At 41.9% G+C, this 20,704-nt stretch overlaps 1 protein-coding gene across 13 annotated transcripts in view; it reads left to right on the forward strand.

The window, feature by feature from the left end:
• The window catches only part of FGFR2 (fibroblast growth factor receptor 2), an 85,228-nt gene that overhangs the window by 54,634 nt on the left and 9,890 nt on the right, over positions 1-20,704 (forward strand). For 4 of the 13 annotated variants that reach the window (XM_075757730.1, XM_075757735.1, XM_075757738.1 and 1 more), the window contains 6 exons: positions 24-171; positions 4,119-4,321; positions 13,009-13,160; positions 16,556-16,677; positions 17,311-17,421; positions 18,604-18,794. In XM_075757730.1, the coding sequence (XP_075613845.1) occupies positions 24-171; positions 4,119-4,321; positions 13,009-13,160; positions 16,556-16,677; positions 17,311-17,421; positions 18,604-18,794 (927 nt within the window). Of the gene's footprint in view, positions 1-23; positions 172-1,813; positions 1,959-4,118; positions 4,322-13,008; positions 13,161-16,555; positions 16,678-17,310; positions 17,422-18,603; positions 18,795-20,704 lie in introns of all 13 variants that reach the window. The other 9 variants (XM_075757732.1, XM_075757736.1, XM_075757740.1 and 6 more) reach the window with 3 other exon arrangements.

The raw sequence follows: 20,704 nt of genomic DNA on the forward strand, positions 1-20,704 counted from the left end.
CCTGTGTTATTGGTCTATTCTAGCATTCGGGGATAAATAGTTCCAATGCTGAAGTGCTGACACTGTACAATGTGACAGAGGCGGACGCTGGAGAATATATTTGTAAGGTCTCCAATTATATAGGGGAGGCCAACCAGTCTGCCTGGCTCTCTGTTCTGCCAAGTATACAAGGTAACAATGTTTTTTAAAGCAAGCTGGATGTAGAAGCTGGAAAAAAACGGTGCTTTGGGAGACTGCAGGCAGCTTGTAGGATAACTCTTTGGCCTTGTGGTATACATGTAATCCTCCTTCGGTGATGCAACTGGTATTACACCAGCAGCCATGGAAAAATTCCCACAATATTCTGTGTGTACCGTAAGCACTGGTTTCCGATGCTGATCTTTATTCTCTCTTGTGTTTGGTGTCTTTGTGTCTGTGTGTTTACGTCCAGCTTTGTTGTTAATTCTGCGTACTTTGCAGTTCACGTACAGGGTACTCGTTGAATAATGTAATTATGACCTAATTAGTGTATATTTCTATATATACATATGTATGTGTATATATATATGAAATGCTCACTTAAGTACCCCCTGAAGCGTAAGTCAGGTCACTTCAGTCACTTAAAACTTCCCGTGTCACCTGCGACTGTGCAGGGTGGGAGGGTTTTCCAGTTGTTATTCACCCGTTATTAGCTGGGTAATAACCCAACAGTAACCCTGGTAATAACCCAGGCAACAACGCGACTGCAACTCACCACTAAATTTACTTTATAATGGTCTGGCAAGAATGTGTTTATTCCCTCAGCATGTATTTCAAAGTAACATATTGAATGGAATGGAGACAAAAAGCAGCAGACAACAGTTTCTCTAACTCTCCATCACAGAGCCCTTGACACTGGTGCCCTGCTGTGTCCGCCTTGGGGCAGCTGGAAAGCTCCGGGGCTGAGATTTACTCTGTTTGCACGAGTTTGGATAATCACTGATACACTGATTGGTTTGGTGCGTAATGACTCATCAAGCCCCAGATTTAGCAAGTCCAGAAGGAGACCAGAAAAAAACCTTCCAGATTATTAGTATTTTTTTAAACTCTCTAAGATTAGAAAAATATATTTTATTTCCATCTCCTGGTTGTTGAACCTTTGGGGTCCAGTTTTTCTCCACATCCATGAGAGCCATGACTGATCTTTTTTGAACAAGACCTGCGCTACCTTCCTACTGTCTCCGCTGTGCTTCTAAGCAAACCACCCACTATTACCAGACCTCAGATTACACTGAGATTTGGCAACACTGCACAACGTACAATATTTAAGTGTAGTGCAGTGGATGATGCAAGGACCATACACTACTTAAGACAGCTACTAAGTTCTGTCTTTTGAAACAGAATTTGCCTTTTTTTTTTTTTTTTTTTAATCCTTTCAGAGTGTATTTTTGTAGTAAATTCTTTCCTGTGAAACAGGTAACTACATGTGAAGGAGCCTGCATTCTGTCCTACTTTCTCTCTTTGTTTTTCTTTCAACTTTCTTTTACTGAAGAAGAAGAAGAAGGAGAAAAAAAAAAACAACTTTGTGGGTTAATTTTTCCATGTCATTTGATTGCATGCATGTTTAGGTGGTGAGTTTAGGTTCTGGTGAAGGGTGTTGATTACTTTCTGAGGTGAGCTGGGACCTGTTGGTAAACGCCTTTTGGATGAGGGATTGTGGATGGGGAAGGAGCTTTGCATCTCTACACCTCTGCCTTCACAAAGTGCAAAGCCCTGTGGCTCCATCTCCCTATCCACAAGAATTCTCTCAGTGTCTAGCTTTTTCTCTTGCTTCCCTCTTTTGTTTTTTTTTTAGGCTGCCGGTGTTAACACCACGGACAAAGAAATTGAGGTTCTCTATATACGGAATGTAACTTTTGAGGATGCTGGGGAGTATACATGCTTGGCGGGTAATTCTATTGGGATATCCTTTCACACTGCATGGTTGACAGTTCTGCCAGGTATACACTGCTCTCTTTCCGTGGTTTTTCCTCTTTTTTTTTTTTTCCTCCCCTTGTTGATTGCTGCAGAATTAGCACAGCTTCTGTCTCAGAAAAGGACTTTTACAATGATTTTTTTTTTTTATTTTAAACACAGTTGTCTCAAGCCAATGAATTGTCTTGCTACATATTTGCCACTCCAAAAACCTAACAACAACAAAAAAGGAGGGGGGAGAAGAATGGCTATTGCATTCAATTGAAATATTTTTACATCTGTTAAAAGCTCATCTGAGATGCTAAGGAGCTGCATTTCCTTAGTGCTTCAGTGAGATGACTGAAAATCAGCACATTAATCATTGTAAACTTTTTCAAGAGGAAGAAATTCAAAGTTTCTTATGAAGCTTTGGGACTGATTTGGCCGCAGTCATGTACTGGTTCATTAAAATACCTGAGCTATTCAGTGTGCTTAAATTCACTTTTACCTATCATCCAAATCTCTTGTGGAAATTCTAATTTTAATGCCAATGGATTGTGTACAGAAGCAGTGCCTTCCATGTCTTGGGAATCGGCTCTGTGCATCTTTAAACATTGCATGCTCTAAGAAAACAAGTAGTCATTTGCTTCTGCTGCAAAGCATGTCTTGCTGTTCTGGGGTTGATGATGTTTCTGTCCTTAAAAGAAACAAACATCAATGTGCTTTATTGCCTGAAAATTGTTATCAGCTGTTAGAAGATTGTAGTTGTTTTTGACACTAGTCAAATTTTCTCATTTATAACTGTTGGCAGCTGCCTTAGGAGTTCCTTTGAAAAAAACATGAACCACCTGAGGTTTGCTGGGTCATCTTGTGCTTACTGTTTATTAATTGGTAATCCTAAGTAAAAGGTACAAAACCTGCATGTGCGTATTGCTGAGGTTCACATTACGGGAGTGAAATGTTCCCGCTTTCTGCAGATAATTTTTTACCCTTTATTAAAATATATTGAACAAGGCAACTTTATTGCATCTCACTCGTAGGTGAACACCGAGCCTGCATGGTCTGTCACCAACAGGCAAAGCAGTACTTGTGTAGAGCTTGCTTTGCTAGCAGTGTTTGCATTTTGCAAGTGCTTGAATGGCATTTTTTAACCGATTTTTTTTTTTTTCTTGAATGAAATATTTTTATGAGCCTAGAATGAGGCACAAGAAAATTTCAGCTTGAACGTGCATTGCTTGCGGAGTGACCGCTGATTGCTGTGGAATGCTGTTTATCCGGTGGTTGAATCCCAGATAAGGGATTAGGGACAGTGTTTGCACATATAAACTGTCTCAAAGATAATTTCAAAATGGTTTCAATCAGAGCAACAGCTATGTAGAGCCACTCCCACTAAAATCTAATCTCGTAGACTGGTAACCACTGATGAGGTTACATGAAATATGCGGTCCTCACAAAAGAGGACTCATTAATTAACGTATTGCTAGTGATTCGGCTTTCGCTTGCGTTATGCTTTTTAATCCGACACTGGGCTCTTCAAAGGACCTCAGGGGAGTTAGGCACCCGGCGTGAACCGCAGTGAGTTGAGCAGCTGGGCAGCCGGGTCCTCGAAACACTCTCAAAACCCCTAACCTGAATTGAGAAACGTGATGAGGGACGGATTCATCCTGCCTTCCCTCTGTATTTTGAGATCCCAGTGAAAATTTTGGATAAACGGTCAATGCAGTCTCAAGCCCAAATGTCTATTTGTGAATTTAGACACTTCTTTTAGGCTAGATAATTCAGTATTTGACCTTTAGATGTGTCTTTATGCGGTTAAAAAGAATTACAGTGCTTATGAAGTGTGACTTGGGCAACAAAATGAACCTGAGCCTAGTTTGAACACTTGTTTTTTCTTTTCCCCTAAAATTATGCTTGATCATCCAGTATTTCAATGTATATGTATCTACCTATCTAGGCAGGCATATGTATAGACGCACAAGCTCACTCAGTGGCAAATTGAGAAGTCAGAGCAGTGCTCTAGAAAGAGGAATTACTCGCAGATTGCAAGATGTCCTGAACATCCCCAGTATTCCGTATGTCACACAGTCACTGCGAGAATTGCTGATATTTGACCGTTTCATGTTGTTCCAAGCGCTGTACTGCACTATTCTTGTACCGTGTGCTAACTCTGTGGCGTGACTGTTCCCTCCTAAAAACTTCCAATCCAGCTCCTGAAAAAGAAAAAGAATATCCGACGTCACCAGACTACCTGGAAATAGCAATTTACTGCATAGGGGTCTTCTTAATTGCCTGCATGGTGCTGATGGTCATCCTGTGTCGCATGAAGAACACCACCAAGAAACCCGATTTCAGCAGCCAGCCCGCTGTCCATAAGCTGACAAAGCGAATCCCTCTGCGCAGACAGGTAACAGAAAGTAGATAAAGAGTTTAAAAAAACTTTTACCAAACAACTAAGCCAGCGCATCCTTCTGATGAAAGCTTCAGGAGGGGGAATAAATAAGCGTTAAACCGAATTGCAGCAGGGGTGGGATTTAATCTGGCACCCGGGAGACTGGCGTGGGAAGAAAGAACGTCTTAATGTAGCGATGTGTGTCTCAGGGCAAGGGAGTCGGGGCAGGGATGTTAGAGGAGAAATGTAAAAAATGGAATATGTTCTGTATTAGCAGGCTATAGATGGAAAAAAATGTATTTAAAGTATTTTTCGGGCCTGATCCCACAGCTCATTGAAGTCAATGGAAAAATTTTTACTGAGTTAATGGACTTTGGAACAGAATCCTATTTAATTGTGTATTTATAATGTTTCTAAGGTGACTATTATTGCAGTAACTAGGTACCAGATACAGAGAGGTATTTTTCAGGAAGAATTTTGAAGACTGAGGGGAAGGAATTTCATAGCCAAGCATCCAGAAACCACCCCAAAATAGAATAAAAGACTGTAATAGAGTAAAAATAGGGGAGATATAATATCAGATCTCAGACAGTTAGATGAAGGTACTGATGCTTTTGAGTGAGGAACAAAAGCCAACGTCATATTTAAATGCACACAACAGCATCGCATGAAATAGATTTTACAATTACTTGTGGTTGGCAGGGAACGTTTCTGGAGAGGGCAGTACCACGAGCAACAAACCAGTTGAACGAGTAACAGGACTTTGGCTTTGTCACAGGCCATCACTTGCCAAAACAACCTCCATTCCCACGTACTATCCTCTCCTGAAAGACTTGTTTCTTTTGAAGCTGGAGTTTAATATGTTTTGATTTTATTATTTTTTTTTCGTTGCAGTAGATGTTCAGGATAAGCCTCTAAACCCACCAAATCCACCCCCAGGTTTCAGCCCTGAAAGTCTGAGCCTTTGGTTCACCTTGTTATCCAAAATAGGGGTTGGATCCAGGCTCCGGTCATGAGGTTTAGATCTGAGGGTTTAATTCGAGTCCATCTGCACCACAGATAGGTTGTGCAGAATTTCTGCAGATTGTTACTACAGCCTGTCCAGAGTATTATAACTACTGGTAATACGCATACCTTAAAAATAGTTCTTCGCTGTGGGTAAGCGAAATTTAAATGCACAATCGGCCAGAGTTTGGGTAGAGCTTGGTCTTGGGATTTTGGATGTTATTACTTTTTTTCTGAACCCTTTTTTCAGGGTTTCTGAATCTCCTTGGTTAGAAATACTACAGAGAAATGCCTCTAGTAATGCTTTAGCAATCTCCCTCGGAAGCGCAGTATTTTACAAAATCTTGAGGTGGGGAACATGAATTTTGTCTGATCTGAAAAATATTTGGTTTGTTTTATGAGCAAAACTGTTAATTGTTGTTTTGTCTGACTTAGCTACTTTTTTGGGGTTTTTTGTTGTAATTTTATGATTTTATTCATTTGCCTGAGGAAGGAGAGGGACTTTTGCCTCTGAGTATATCAGAAAGAGTGATGAGAAGCCCTCAGCTCAACTCACACATCTCTGTGGCCAAAATTCTGTGTAGCTTTCTGGACAAAGAAAAGGCTTTCCAAATGTTGTGTACTTAACCAGAGAGAGAGAGAGAGAGAGATAGACATCAGCTGCGTAGATAAAAGACATTTATTAGATTTCTGCCTAAATATAAAAGCATCATAATGACTCAGAGATAAATTGACGGCATAAAAAATACCTAGGGTTTGGTGTGAGCTCAGTCGTGTCAGCTGGAAATGGCTCCTTGGGGGGAAAAGTGTTATTTCATGGCGTGTGACAGCAGTGCCAACTGCTGCCCTCAGTTTAGTTATTTATCATTAAATGATGCAATATGGACCTTCTCCAAAGCTATTGTTTTCACAGAGGAAAAAAAAAAAATCTCTGTCTTATAACGTGCTTGTCAGATTGGGTTTTATGAGTTTATTTTGGTTTTCTAGATTTTCTTAGCAAAAATGGCGTTTTGCTTTTGAAAGGGGGAATAATTTTTTGAAAACCAGTGTATATTTGAAAGTGCGAATCCTATTTCAAACCCTAAGCAAAAATTCCACTACTCTCAATTCTCCCGAGTTCTTTTTTTATTAGCAGGAGTTTCTCATTGAGGGGCTCTCTGCTGTTGTATCTTCGTAGAGGAAAATACAACTACTATAAGCGTTAAAAGAAATCTGTATTTCTGTTTTGATGATTTCACCGGTCATATCACTAATTGATTAGCTTGCAAAGGCAGGACGAGACGAGCAGTCCCTGAAAACTTGCTCATCAACAGTGAAGATGATTTAATTTTCCAGTTGGCAGTCTCTAAGGCTGCAGAAGTTGAGTTTCTGCATCTTTTAAAGCTGATTTTGGCTATCAGAATTATTGTCACAAGAATTAAAAAATAAGTCAGGAGGTGTTTTATTTAACGGGTGTGTGTTTCTGGGTTAGTCGACTCGGTTTGTTTTCTTCTGCCTCCAGGCTTGCTTTTTTGTTTCAGTTTATTTGTATCTCAGAGGATTGTATTTAAAGCCTGGTGCGGTTTTGTCACTAAACCTCTATTTAGCTATTGATTACAGAAGCTTCTCCCTTGCCTTTGTGCTGTGCCAGGGAGGAATAAAGTGGCCAAGTTGTTGAGAGGATGGGTGAGAACAAGCAAGGGGAGACGCTCGTGGCAGGTAGACGGAGCTGGGCTGAGATCTGGGGCTGGGTGATGGGATTTGTTGGAATTCCAGAGAAATGAGGCCATCGATTGGGGAATTCTTGATATTGTTTTCGAAGCTCTCTGCTGCTGGGTCGATCTCCCCAAGGATCTGGATGTGAAAATAATCCCAGTTCACGAAGAGGCATTTGCATGACGGTGATGCCATCCCATCTAAGCGGGATAAGAGTCTTGCCGAGTTAACATATGGTTTGGTTTGCAGGCCTGGATTCTCGTACACTATTTAGTCTGAGCTACCACAGGATTTTATCATTCCCCACATGCAGGCATTTTTTTCCTGCCAAAACGTGGTTCTTTTCACATTCATAGGAAGGGTCACGATGAAGTCAGGAATTATCAGTTCCCTCCCCCTGCAATCCTCAGTCTCACTGGGATCTGCCGCTTGGTTTTCGAAATGGAAACTGCTTACAGGGAAATCCAGCAAGCAGTTCCTCTTCTTTGTGTTAAAGCAGAGAGCGGCAGTGCTCTGTTGGTATTAGCCACGTTCTGCGTAGCAGTGCCAGCTCGCAAGGGAGAGGGAAGGAGTATTTGCAGGACTCAACATCACAAGCTGATTTGCGGTATAGGCTTTGGGTGACAGGTTCACTGAACCAAAAGGTAAAGAGTAGCCTTCGATAGGATATACATCTCTTTTGTCGAACTTTTTTCTTTTTCTTTTAACAAATAAATTATAATTAAAACGGACAAAAAGTCAGTGCTGCTCTAGTGGTTCTAGAAGGTCCCATCTCTCGTGATGACTTGCCCAAAGTCAAGTACAAGTGTTTGTCATCAGTAGAGCATTTAATTAGCACTATCAGTTAGTCTGTTGAATTCAGACCCCCTCAACTTGGGGGTACATATGCATCTTAAATAGGGGAAGGTTTCTTATGCTTAGTATTTTAAACACATTCCCATTAATTTATATCTACTGTGGTTGTTGATTCTAATCCTTCGTAAAGATATAGCGAGGACATTTGTGATGAGCAAAGACTGATTGGTTTAAGGTAAGACATAAGCTCACCAAGCAAAATAGCTAATTCAAAATGATGATGGCAGCTGGAACCTGAAAAAACCGAAAAGTAATCTGGAACAACTGAAGTAACATAGTATTTCACATAGTATTGAGCTGTAAAAATAGCATTCATTTTAAGGAATAGACTCTGAAAAGAAAGATTAATACACAACTTGCAGTAGGATGTGTTGCAAGGCATTTGCCTCAATAGTTATTTTAGTCTCTTGTGTTATCATTGGATTTCGGTACATGGAAACCGTTGACTTGCTTAGTAGTACTCATTTGCTATCTTGTTACAGAAGTGTTTGAAAAGGAGCACTTTTCTTGAAGGGGTTGTGCTTGTGTGCCTGTGTTTTAAATGCCAGCACTTACATTAGGAATCCTCAGCATCATGTATTTAACCATGTTTTGTGCATTTAACCTTCTGTTTTCCTAGATCCAGTCACTCCGATGGACCATTTCTATCAACAACTAATAGCATTACTTACTAATTATATTTACATATATGCATATGACTTCAAATTAACTTTTATAGCAGAGCCTTCAAAAAGACTGACAGTTATAGGAAATCACTGCATGGCTGCTACAATCTCACAGCATGAGTGCCAGAACTGACAGATCTAGGCTTCGGGATATGGTATAAATCATCAGTGGAGGAAAACACCCTTCATAATCAATTACAGACAATTACACACTGCTCTGCAGCTGATTTTGCCACATGGCATTTAAAGATTCCAGCAAAGATTTGTTTGTTTTAAATGCTCCACTGCTTAGAAATGCTTGTAAAGCATTATCTCAGAGCTGATTAAATACAGTGTGTTGGCTGAAGGAAAAAGATGATGTTAAAATGGGGATATAATAATGCGTTGGTGCGTGAGGTTTGGACACAGTGGGATTTTCTCCTTCTGGACTGCAGATAATGGAGCTAAAGATCTGTCTGAGGCTGGTACTTTTCTTGGTTCTGGCTTCCTAAAAGCAGAAAGGAAGCACACAAAGGATATTTTATAGTGGGGATCTGCGTTCCTGTTGAGGTTAACATATACCACAACAGTCCTTTCAGTGTTCTGCTCAAGTCAAACTGACTTCTGCCTTCCTTGCTTTAATTAAACTCTCAAAATACCTCCTTACTGTAGTGTCAGCACTTAAAACAGGTTCCACCAACACAGTGAGTAGACCTTGAAGATGTCTAATTCACCTACATCAGGTGCCCTTCCTTGCTTCTTTGCCTTGGCTCTGCTTTGCTCCTTTGTCTCCAAAAAGCCCGTATTGGTGAGCTCAGTGGTTGCCCAAGAAGTTCACATGTTTCGACTAGATGTCCAGTTGCCTCTTCTTGGCACCTGGTAGACCCAAAAGTGGCCCTGGAGTCTGTATATTGGCCATGTACAATTACAAGCTTGCTGCAAAACCTCAGTGTGGCCTCTTTTATGCCTGTGTCCTGTGTACCTTGAATCTTTCCATAACCAAAAGCCAGAAGAACATCCACATACTTGAAAGCAACTCCACACGCTGAAAGGTGGGGTTCATGGCAGGAGCGTCACTGGTTCTTGAACCTGCGTGGTAAGGGATTGGAGACCAGTGCTGCGGGTGAAAAGGGGAAAGTAGCAAGCCAGAAAAACACTTTCTATATATGCTGTTGCTTAAATATGTACATGTAGATTAAAGTTGACCAAGCCTACTGACCTTGAAGTAGGTAGGGTTTTCTTCATTGTTTTATGGTGTACTCTAAGCCAATGAAAAAAGATGCTTAAGGGATGAGTTCAAAGGTTAATTCTCTACTACTGCAGGAAAGGTGAAAGGCTATTTTGAAACAGAAAATCTCCTCCAACCATAGGCCAGCCTGGGTTGGCTTCATCTTTTCTGGAGGAAATTTTTATAGCCCTTGAGCTCCTGTAACTCCTTGTACTGCTCCAGTTAGTCAGAAGAATATTCCCTGGGAGTGCAGTCCGTTTGTCTTCTCCCAGACACTGAGTAGTTCCTCTGGATTTCTCATAATTCCTGTCCATGTTAATGCACTTTGGTGACCTCCAGCACCTCTGGCCAATCATCCAGTTATCGTGCGAAGTAAACACGTGCAATTGTGTTACAAGGGAAATCGGTAGAGTCTTTCAAGTTTTTTCTATACGTTATTGCTATTAAACTTCTGTGTTTGAAGTGCATCACCAGAGTATTTCACTTTATTGCAGGTTTACATTTATAGGTTTTAGCCATGCTAAGACTGCTGAATTGTGAGTGTAAGAGCTAACGAAAAGATGAAACTCTGGCAGAGGTCTGAACAGTGTCTAATACAAATATAGTATGCACGGAAAAAAAAGACCGCAGAACATTTTGGGCCATTTCTGATACATACATCTAAATTTTGCAGTTTCACTTCCATGCCTTCTTGATTTCCCATGAAAACAATAGCTCTAATGACAAAGGGAGGTGAGAAAGAAAAGGCAATGTTAAAAAATAAATAGACAAATAAATCAGGGCTTGAATAAAGATCTTGGTAGAATGGTTGGTGGGATTTTGGAAACATGAAGGAAGTGGTCATAGTGTTAGTAGTAGGTTTGCAGTGAGAGAGATTTAAAAATGGAAAGCAGAAATAAGAGAAATTAAATTCAGGGGAAGTCCTGGGGGACAGAGGAACTGCCACATTGTTTGTGGAGATTTGCACATTACTTAGTGCTAAGCTAGTTCATTTCACGAAGCATCGGTTTTAAACTGGACTGAAATAATGAAAATGAGCAGAAAATAAGTGAAAGTCTAATTCCAGCCTGGGTTCTCATGCTGACCTGCCATGCAGCTCTGGGTGAGCAGTTCAGCTCCAGCGAGTGTGTTCCCCTCTCGGCTGGGCATCGCAGCATCTCTCTCAAAGGACCCTCTTCAGCATTCACTTACTGATTTTTTTAGAGCTATACAGTCTGCCTTAATAGTAGATTTCTGTTTGTGTCCCAAGTGGTCCCTGTATTTATTAGCCTAGAGGACTATGCCAGGTACTTACATGTGCTGAAAGTAAACATTAACAATGGTTGGATGGACAAGGGGGAAAGCAGTCCACCTCTTTTATTTGAATGGTAGCCTTATTTGGGCAGTTATACTCTCTTGTTCCATAGATACCACATTTCTCATGCAGAAGGTGGAGCTTCTGATATCAAGAAAGGTCTGGCAGTCAGCCGCCATACTGATTACCAAGGTTAATTTTCTGATAGCAGTCCTTAACGCTTTCTTCCTTATGAAACCTCTTTCCAGTTGTAATCTCTGATCTTAGAAAAATGTGTCAAGAAGCCAACCCCATTTGATGAGATGGGTTTGAGGATGTCGACCTGCAAAAAGACCTCTCAACCAGCACAGGCTGTCGGCGTCATGATAAGAAATTTGAGAGCCTTAGCCTTGTTGTTGTCAAAATATGTTGTTGAAGAGCATGGCTTGGTTGCAAAAGCGTTTTGGCCCCCTTCTGAGGAGCTCGAGTAATTCCGTGGGCTGAGACACTGTAATTGTTAATTGGACTTAATATAAGGGAGTACTAAGTTGGACTTACCAGGTGTCATAGAGAGAAGAGGATTTTGTGTTCGTATCACTGTGTGTCACTGATTTGCACTTTAATGCTATTAGGATCTGTTTGCTTATAACTGCTTTTTTTTAATCTAGTTATAAGACATGTGGAACAAAATTGTAGCCTGGTGACATTTTACATAAGCCAACCTGGTCTCAAAGTTGACTCCAGGTGATGAGGACAAAGGTCGAGAGTGGTAGTTACTGTGATGCTCTAGGCTTCCAGCTTGGGCAGGTCCCAACAATGCTGGCCAAGAAGCACCTCCTGCCGCCTGATGTGGGGACGGGTACCAGCGATGGCATTGCCAAGCAACCTTCATCCTGCCTTGGCCACCAGATTTGGGCTTGGCCAAGACTGTCGTGGCCTGAAGAGAGAAGGAGGATTCACACTAACGGAGGGGACAGAGTGGCAGTTCAAGCATTTTTGGTTTGTGTTTGTGTTCACTGGAAACTCCGAGGTCAGCAGACAGCAGGCTGCTGCTTGCAGGTTTGAGGAAAGTGTCTTATGGGAGATACACCATTCACACCAAGACAAGTTTGGTTCCACGGATGGAACAGCTACTGCTTTATCAAAGCAGTTATCCTTAAGTACCTGTGATGCTCTAAGGAAAATGTCGTTGAGGCCAATGAGAAATCATACTCCAAAGTGAATTACGTTTCAAAGCATTGGAAATTAAATTATTTTTAGGAGCTCTTCTCCACATTGCCTGCAGAATCTTTAATTAAGAATGTAGTTAACCAAAAACTTGAATATCCCCCAATTATTATGATAGCTTTTTGATGCTTTCAATATTGAGTGCTTAGAAAATATGTGAGAGAACTCAGCGTTTCCTACACAGTAATATGCATGTGATTTTGATCATTGGTACCGATGAAAAGTGCAGAAGCCTTTGCAAAAATACCGTTTCTCAATCAAAAATTGAAAATCTCTGTTTCAATTCAAGTAAAACCAAAAAATAGCAAATTGTGTGCTGATTTGCAAAAAATGGTGACAGGGACAACTAGAAATGAGTGGAAGAAGAGAGCTTATTGTAACCTCTACTCACAGTATAAGCTGCTCACGCAAGTATCTGAGGGTGGTGGTGTAAGTACTCTCAGTTGTTTGAAAACATATTAATTAGATGAACAAAAAGAGGGAAAAATTTATTTAATTTATCTCCTGAGTGTATGTATTTCAAACTTAGGTGGGTTTCGACCTAGTGGACAGACTCACAGCCTTGGCAGCAGTTAGAGTCAGTATTGTGCTTATGAGGGAGGGTAAATGTATGAGAACAGAAACAAAACTGTAGATTTGGCCACTTGTTGCTAATACAACTGTTCTGAGCTGGCTTGGTTATCAGGTACTGCTGTTTTTCAGATATTGGGTTGAGATTACATCTCCGCCTTTTTTTTTTTTTTTTTTTTTCTCCTTTTTGCATCTTGTATTGCAACAACAGGTGTCGGCCGACTCGAGCTCCTCCATGAATTCCAACACGCCTCTGGTGAGGATAACTACTCGCCTGTCCTCTACTGCCGATGCCCCCATGCTGGCAGGAGTCTCGGAATATGAATTGCCAGAAGACCCAAAATGGGAGTTTCCAAGAGATAAGTATGTAGCTCGTTTCTCTTTACCTACACGTGTCTGGAATACATGATGTAGTATGAAAGGAAACATCTTTCCCCATGTCTCCCAGGGTTTCTTTAGTTAAAAGAAAATCTCAATTACCTGAACATCCTTTGAAGATCAAGATCCAATTCAATTAGCTGAAATCAGTCTTTTTTTAAATAGAAGCTGAATTTTTCTCTGCCTGTTGTTCTGGTTTTATTTACAGATTTCTTGTAGGTTTTCAGATATTGAAATGTAACTCCTCCATTAGGAAAGGAGTGAATCTGAAATGTTATTTCAAAATATATGTGATTTAGACTGTGAGAGATGTCCATGTATGAGCATTGTTGAAGGACATTGCCCCAAGCAATACCTCTGTACATTAAACCTGGTTTCTTAGTTGAAATATTAAACTTAATTGTTTAATATTTATAAAATAGGTAATAAAATACCATGTGGGAGATAAAGTCTAGAATATGGAATTAGACAACCTTTTCATTTTGTCAAGACCTTCGGGGTAGGATTTTGTATTAGTCTGTATTAATGGAGATGATGGTTTTTGATTTAGTGGGACATTTTCTATATTGTGTACATATATGCACAGCTTCTGTGGCTTAAAAGTGTTGGGTTTCAAGCAAAGGATACTGAATCTTGATATATGCAGAGTCATATGGCTACATAATATTTTCTTCAAAGTCTGTTGACTAACATGCCAAATGAGCTGCTGAATAATCTAATTAAAGCTGTAACCATATTTCTTAATATAAAAACAACATATAAAAGAGAGATAATATTAACACAGGTAGAACCATGATTATATATTAAAGTTGGTTCTAACTTTAAGAATAGTCTTTAGGTGACTTTGAGAAAATAACACCTTTTGTCACAAACAATTCTCTTTCAAGGCTCAGCGTTGTAACTTTTGGATAGAAGAGCTGTAATTTTGAACCTTCTGACAACTGTTCTGGAAATTATTTTAATGATGTAGCTGAGAACTAGTGCAAAATGCTGTAATTGCCACCTGCAGTATTCTAGTCAACAGTGGGGGCCTGTATATGTACTTCTGTCAGCCCATACCCTGGGGGGATACACTAAATGCGGAAAATTTTCGAGTGCTAAACATTTAAAACCAGCATTGAGCGCAAATGTAGGTGGAGCAGATTTGCAATGAAAGGAGGCTATTTAGAGGCAGTTTATTGGGTTGGGGTGCAGGAGGCACACAATGAGGGGTTTGTTACTTTAGCCCTAGCAGGGCAATAGCACATAAATTAACCAGTTTCCAATGCAAATGTTTCTTCTCTGCCAAGATCCTAAATTCAATTTTAGTTCTGGAGAAAATGCAGGATGACCTCAGCATAGCGTACACTGCCCTTCAGTCCTTGCACCTTTTTAAACTCGCGTTTGCTTTAGAAACCAATCCAAAACAGCTTGAGGAATTCTCAGCGACCGCATTTGACAAGGAGTCTGCAGGCTGCCCTTGGGAGGAACCATCTCTCACTTCTGTCTTGTGCCTCAGCAGATAAGCGGGGCTTTCAAACCACTTAGCCCTGGTCTAACACCCTTCTGTTGATGGTATGACAACCTCTCCCTGTATTTCATGGGGGCAGACAGGAGTCCGTGCTTTTAAGAACGAGTCCCTACGTATATCATACCTGTGAACCCTGCTTTTGGCCATGGAAAGCCAAGACTTTTAAAAACTCGGTTATGAAAATGCTTATCTGAATTTAGCCCCTACACTGGATAATGTTAGCAGCATCAAACCAGCAAGCAGCCTCCCTGATTTCTGCCGTGGCACTGCTTCTGGGGTTGGATGATAATTTCTGTGAGTTATGGAGCCTGAATGTGGCCCTTAAGCACTTACACTGGAACCAAAAAGATTTTGCCCAGAGGCTTTGAAGTTTCTTTTTTATTTTATCTCTTTATCCTCCTAGTTGAGATCCACATCTCTGTGTTCGGTCTGTTACAGTTGAGCAGGTTGTGCAACCCAGGTATATGCACCACAAAACGCATTTTGCGTAGCCCAGTTACTGACTGCTCTTTTTAAAAGGTTTCTTAGCGTCGATACTGTGATTATAATTGAGTTTCAGTTTCCTCCGGTTTCTGCTTCCCGCTCTCTGAGCAGAGCCCGGGTGCTGCAGACAGGAGGCATCTTCTGTTACCCGCACGCATGGCGTTTGTGGCAGCAAAGAGCTCGCAGCCAAGAAACAGCCTCTGTGCTAGACCCAGCTGCGGGTAAATAAAGCCTCCCGTCTCGCCCCTTAAAGGATCAAAGCGCTGGGGGAGTGTGTGAGGATGTCAGAAGAGCCATCTTGCTGTGGGTGGGGAGCCCGCAGAGAAGACGGCTCGTAGGGGACGCTCAGATCTGCCAAGTGCTTTGTCCCGCGGAGGTGCTGCCTTTGTGCCGCCACCTCTGCCCGAGCAGCCCCGGGAAGAAGAGCAGCGGGGCCGGCGGCCGTGGCAGCTCCAGGCACCCGAGCGCGGCGGGCGGCTGTACCCAGGCTCTCGCCGCACTAACCCCTCCGAGCCTTCGCCACGCGGTCGCCAGCCTCTTTTCCCTTCCCCTTCTCTCGCCTTCATCCTCCCTCCTCTCTCCCACAAGACAGCGGCTGTCTGACCACCTCATCAGCCACACGAAAGAGAAAGGAGTGTGATAATTACCCGCAGCTTCGCCCAAATGCAGTGTGCACTGACTCGCTGTCTCTGTCCTGTCTAATCCCTTTGGTGCAAGAGATCATTAGGTTAATTTTCACCACCCGTGTCCCCAAACAGAAAGCAAGAATATGAATTTTGAGCTAAAATTAAGCTGCCTGAGAGCATATTTGATTTTTCTTTCTGTTTGCACTTGCCTTTATATCACAGGAGTTGTTAATATTTAAAACACCCCCCTGCTCTTAACAGCACCCTTACCACTCAAATCACCAGCTGCCTGAAAGCGACCACATGGCAACGCGCACAGAGAAACTTTTCTGTCATCTGCTTGCAGTCAAGGTGAAAAAGACGACGACCGGCCGTGTTACCGTGACAGGAGAAGCTTGCGTGTTGCTGGCTACTCCGAATTTCAGCCACGGTCTGATGTTTTTTGAAAGCTCTGCCCCCCCGCCACGCTGAGTCTCGCTGCTAGCCATCGAGTACAGCCCCTTATTACAAGGAGAGGGAGAGCTTAAAAGCTGGGTTTCGCAACTGCTCTGCCCATATGAGATGCTCGCTGTATCGCCCCTAAGAAAACAGACCGCAGCGTACATGAAAACCGATGCACGCCCAGGGTCTCATTAGTTCCATATGATAAATGCTTCATGCTGCAGCAAGTTGTTGAAAGCTTTTTATATTTAGCCCTGGAATTTCACTGGCTGCATCCCTTCACCAGATGCTGTGTGTTAATCTCCTGTTTACACCTCTAGGCTGACGCTGGGTAAACCCTTGGGAGAAGGTTGCTTTGGGCAGGTTGTCATGGCCGAAGCGGTGGGGATTGACAAAGACAGGCCAAAAGAAGCGGTGACTGTGGCAGTGAAGATGTTGAAAGGTAAGAAAATTGGGTGACTAGGGATCAGAATGGGTAATGTGGCAGTCCTCATCCATGAAAAGTTTCTTTTGTGGCATCTGAACTCTGTCATCGTGGGGGGGGTCAAAGAGCACATAGCTGACCTCAGCCTTCAGCAGTTTGGGGTGTAAATCTGCGCCCTTGACAGCCTGTTTATCTTGAGCAGTGAGTATTTAGGAGCCAGGAGACGTATTAGCATCGTGTGGGTCTCTCTGCTTTTAGTTTAGTTCATGCCAGAGGCTGTCCATGTGTTAGATCCTAGCCTGTTCAGTCCAGGTGGTTGGTTCCTATTTATTTTGAATTTAATTGTAAGGTTAATTTGCAGGAAAGGCGTAGTTATTGGAGGTTTGATAGCTAAGGACAGCATTTTTATGCCTGATATTACTGTGTTGCCTCTTAACATGTAACGCTGAAGAGAAGGTCAGTCCATCAGAGAAGTTGAGTCTATTTTTGTTAGGCCATAACATATGCCTTCGTATAACGTACAGTATATACTGGGAAACAAATCCTGTATTCTGCATTTTGAAGCACACATGTTTTACACCAACTGGTGAGCCTTAGTGAAGTTCAGGCAGGCACACTAGAGAATATGAACTGAACCTGTATCTTGCACAGATGATGCTACAGAAAAAGATCTTTCTGACCTGGTGTCAGAGATGGAGATGATGAAGATGATTGGGAAGCATAAAAATATCATCAATCTCCTTGGAGCCTGTACCCAGGATGGTGAGTAGAGAAAAGAAAGTAAACCAGGACTTTCCAACAGGTCTGCAAAAGTCTCATTAATCATAGTTTTTCAAGAATTTTTAAGGAAGCAGTCATGCCGTGATGGGATTTTTAGATATTTCCCTAGCTTAGCAGCAATATTTTAACTTCTGTCTCTCATTATACTTGCAGCTTTAATGTGAGAAAGGGTACTATATCATATGAAAACTCTCTAATCCCTTGCTGTAGGGAAAAATGACATTTTACAGGGGCTTTACTGTTGTTCTGAATTGTCAGTCCTGCTTTAGTGGAACTTGTATCCCTTGAATTTGAAATGAACACTTTTACTCTCTAAAGACCACAGTGTTTTCATTAAAAGCTAATTATGTCATGTAAAGTGATGCAGAATGGCATAAAACTCTGGAAATTAAAAAATTTCAAGAAGCACTTTCCCCTTGTTTGAGATCTCACAGCACTTTTTGATTGAAAACGCTTGCTTTTCAGTACATGGCATGGTCTGGAAGGAACAGGCACTGGGTCAGGGTTGCAGTCACTAATTGTAGCTCTGCCACTATCTTGCTTTGGGTCAGTCGCTGCTCCAAGTCCAGACCTCCTTTTCTTTCAAGTTATGCTTTTACTGATTTCACAGTTAAACATTTATTTATAGAATCATCGAATGGTTTGGGTTGGAAGGGACCTTAAAGCCCATCTAGTTCCAACCCCCTGCCATGGGCAGGGACACCCTCCACTAGACCAGGTTGCCCAAAGCCCCGTCCAACCTGGCCTTGAACATTTCCAGGGAGCCAGGGGCAGCCACAGCTTCTCTGGGCAACCTGTGCCAGGGCCTCAGCACCCTCACAGGGAAGGATTTCTTCCTCATATCTAATCCAAATTTCCCCTCCTTCAGCTTAAGGCCGTTCCCCCTTGTCCTGTCACTCCCTGCCCTTGTCACCAGTCCCTCTCCAGCTTTCCTGGAGCCCCTTTAGGGACTGGGAGGTGCTCTAAGGTCTCCCTGGAGCCTTCTCTTCTCCAGGCTGAACAACCCCACCTCTCTCAGCCTGTCCTCATAGCAGAGGTGATCCAGCTCTCTGATCATCTTATTAATTCAGTTTATTTATTACAGAATGCTAAAAGTTTCTTTACATAAAAACATTTTACCCTTCGACCTTACTCCAGTTTTCCCATGGTTCTGTTTATTCAAAGGTCCATTGTATGTGATAGTAGAATACGCTTCCAAAGGAAACCTGCGTGAGTACCTGCGAGCACGCCGCCCCCCGGGGATGGAGTATTCGTTTGATATTAACAGGGTACCAGAGGAGCAGATGACATTCAAGGACTTGGTATCGTGCACATACCAGTTGGCAAGAGGCATGGAGTACCTGGCTTCACAAAAAGTAGGTAGAACTCAGCAAATACTGCCCAAAGCACATGGTGTGTATTTTTTTTTTTTTTTTTTTTTTTAGTTTAGATTTGTTCTCGTCTCATTTGCTGGGAGAAGGACCTTGCTCAAACAAGTTGCATAATCCACGCTCTTGAAAATCAGTGGGAAAATTCATACGCTTGAAGTTTTTAATCTCTGTTTAATGACATTGCTAAAATGAGGCCCAGAATGGATCATTTAAAGTAAATATTGCGTACATATCTGCACTTTGAATTCATAAGCACAGGTGGTCACTTGATTACACAAGTCACATCACACCACCCAGGAGACAGCAGGCACCGTTTGCCTTCTGTTTCCAGTCAAATCGACCAAATCAGCTCATGTAGTGACGCAAAATGAATGAGTTCAGTTACTGAAAGGATTTACAGAATGATAACAGGCAGAGTTCAGAAGACCACAACATGCCAAGGCAAAAATTGTGAATGGAAGAGGCAAAAATAAATGGAGTGAATTAGTCACTTCAATTAGGCACTTTACTTCAAACTGGTCTTTGTCAGGAGAGCAAGCTTACTGAAAGAATTTATTTATCCTGTTGTGTCCCTAGACACCTATTTCTTCAAACTTTTTTTTTTTTTTTACCAGAAATTTGATTAAATTATAGTTATGAAACCTTAAATAGCCCTGTATAACTCTGCAAACATTGTGGCTTGGTGGACAAGTGATCATGAATACCCTGGGTGGTGTTTGGACCCACTGGCTAAACCACAGCACCAGATATTGATGATAAGCACTTCTGGAAAGTGTGGAGTGGTCAGTGGGATTTGTACCGATTTCCAGTCATGTCCGCTCCCAAGTACGGAGCTGTTTTTAACCAAAGACCAGAGCTGAGCGTAAACCTCCATTCCCGTTGTGTAGAGTCATGGTCTTTTTTTTTGGTCTGCACTTGGTAGGGGGAGGGGGAATAGAGGTCTAATTTTGCTTTTATCCTTTTATTTTGAAATAGTAATTCTTAATGCAGTAGCATAGACAGGGAGATGTGCACGAAACCAAGAGAAAATCTTCTAATGAAGTAAGCATGAGTATTGTATTAGGTAAAGCACCTTAGGATATCTCTTTCTAAGATTAGTGAAACATTTGCCTGGCAGTAAGCCATATCCCAAGAAAATAGAACTGTTGTGAAAGGAAAAAATAAACCTTTTGATTGGCAAATCTTGAGAACAAGTGTCTGCCTGAGAAGCTCTGAAGTGCTGTTGTAGGACGCTGCCAAGGTGTGTGCTCGCACAGATGCACGCAGCAGAACCACTTCATCCTTCATCCAGTTCATTTGCAAAAACACTTGATCAGCGCTGAGCCGAATTCGACAGAATGCGAGGCATTGCACAAGGCAGTGGGCAGAGAGAAAACAAAGGCAGCACATAGTAAAACTGCGCATTCCGGTTCTTCAGATATCCCACCATTTCTGTTTGTATTTCCCTAGTTCTTTTACCCTTAGGGATCCGTTTACTGAGCTGGAATAATAAGAGAGCTGGTCTTCTCACGGTATTTCCATCATGCAGGAACTGTGAGAAGGTCAGTGTTCTTGTTATTTCAATCCAATAAATGGCTCACTGAGACCAAAAAAAGAGGAAAAAAAATGTAAATAACATTTTTGGGCACCTCCTTTTTGCCTTATAAAAAGGTTTTGCCTTACAAGCAATTGTACATTGGAAATGGGATGCTGTTCCTAAGTTGGATGGATGCTTTAAAATTCTGTTGACGTGTCCACTCCACCATTGCAGTACCGTGCAAGAACGACCAGGGATCTCCAGATACAGAGACTGGCCCAGATCATTGCAAAGAGACAGCAAATCATTAGGGCCGGAGGATTGGCTATGAAACCTGTCAGATACGGAAATCAGTCATGGCACCATTTTGAAGATAGGA

Source organism: Balearica regulorum, chromosome 7 (assembly GCF_011004875.1).
Source record: "Balearica regulorum gibbericeps isolate bBalReg1 chromosome 7, bBalReg1.pri, whole genome shotgun sequence".
NCBI classification, from domain to species: Eukaryota; Metazoa; Chordata; class Aves; order Gruiformes; family Gruidae; genus Balearica; species Balearica regulorum.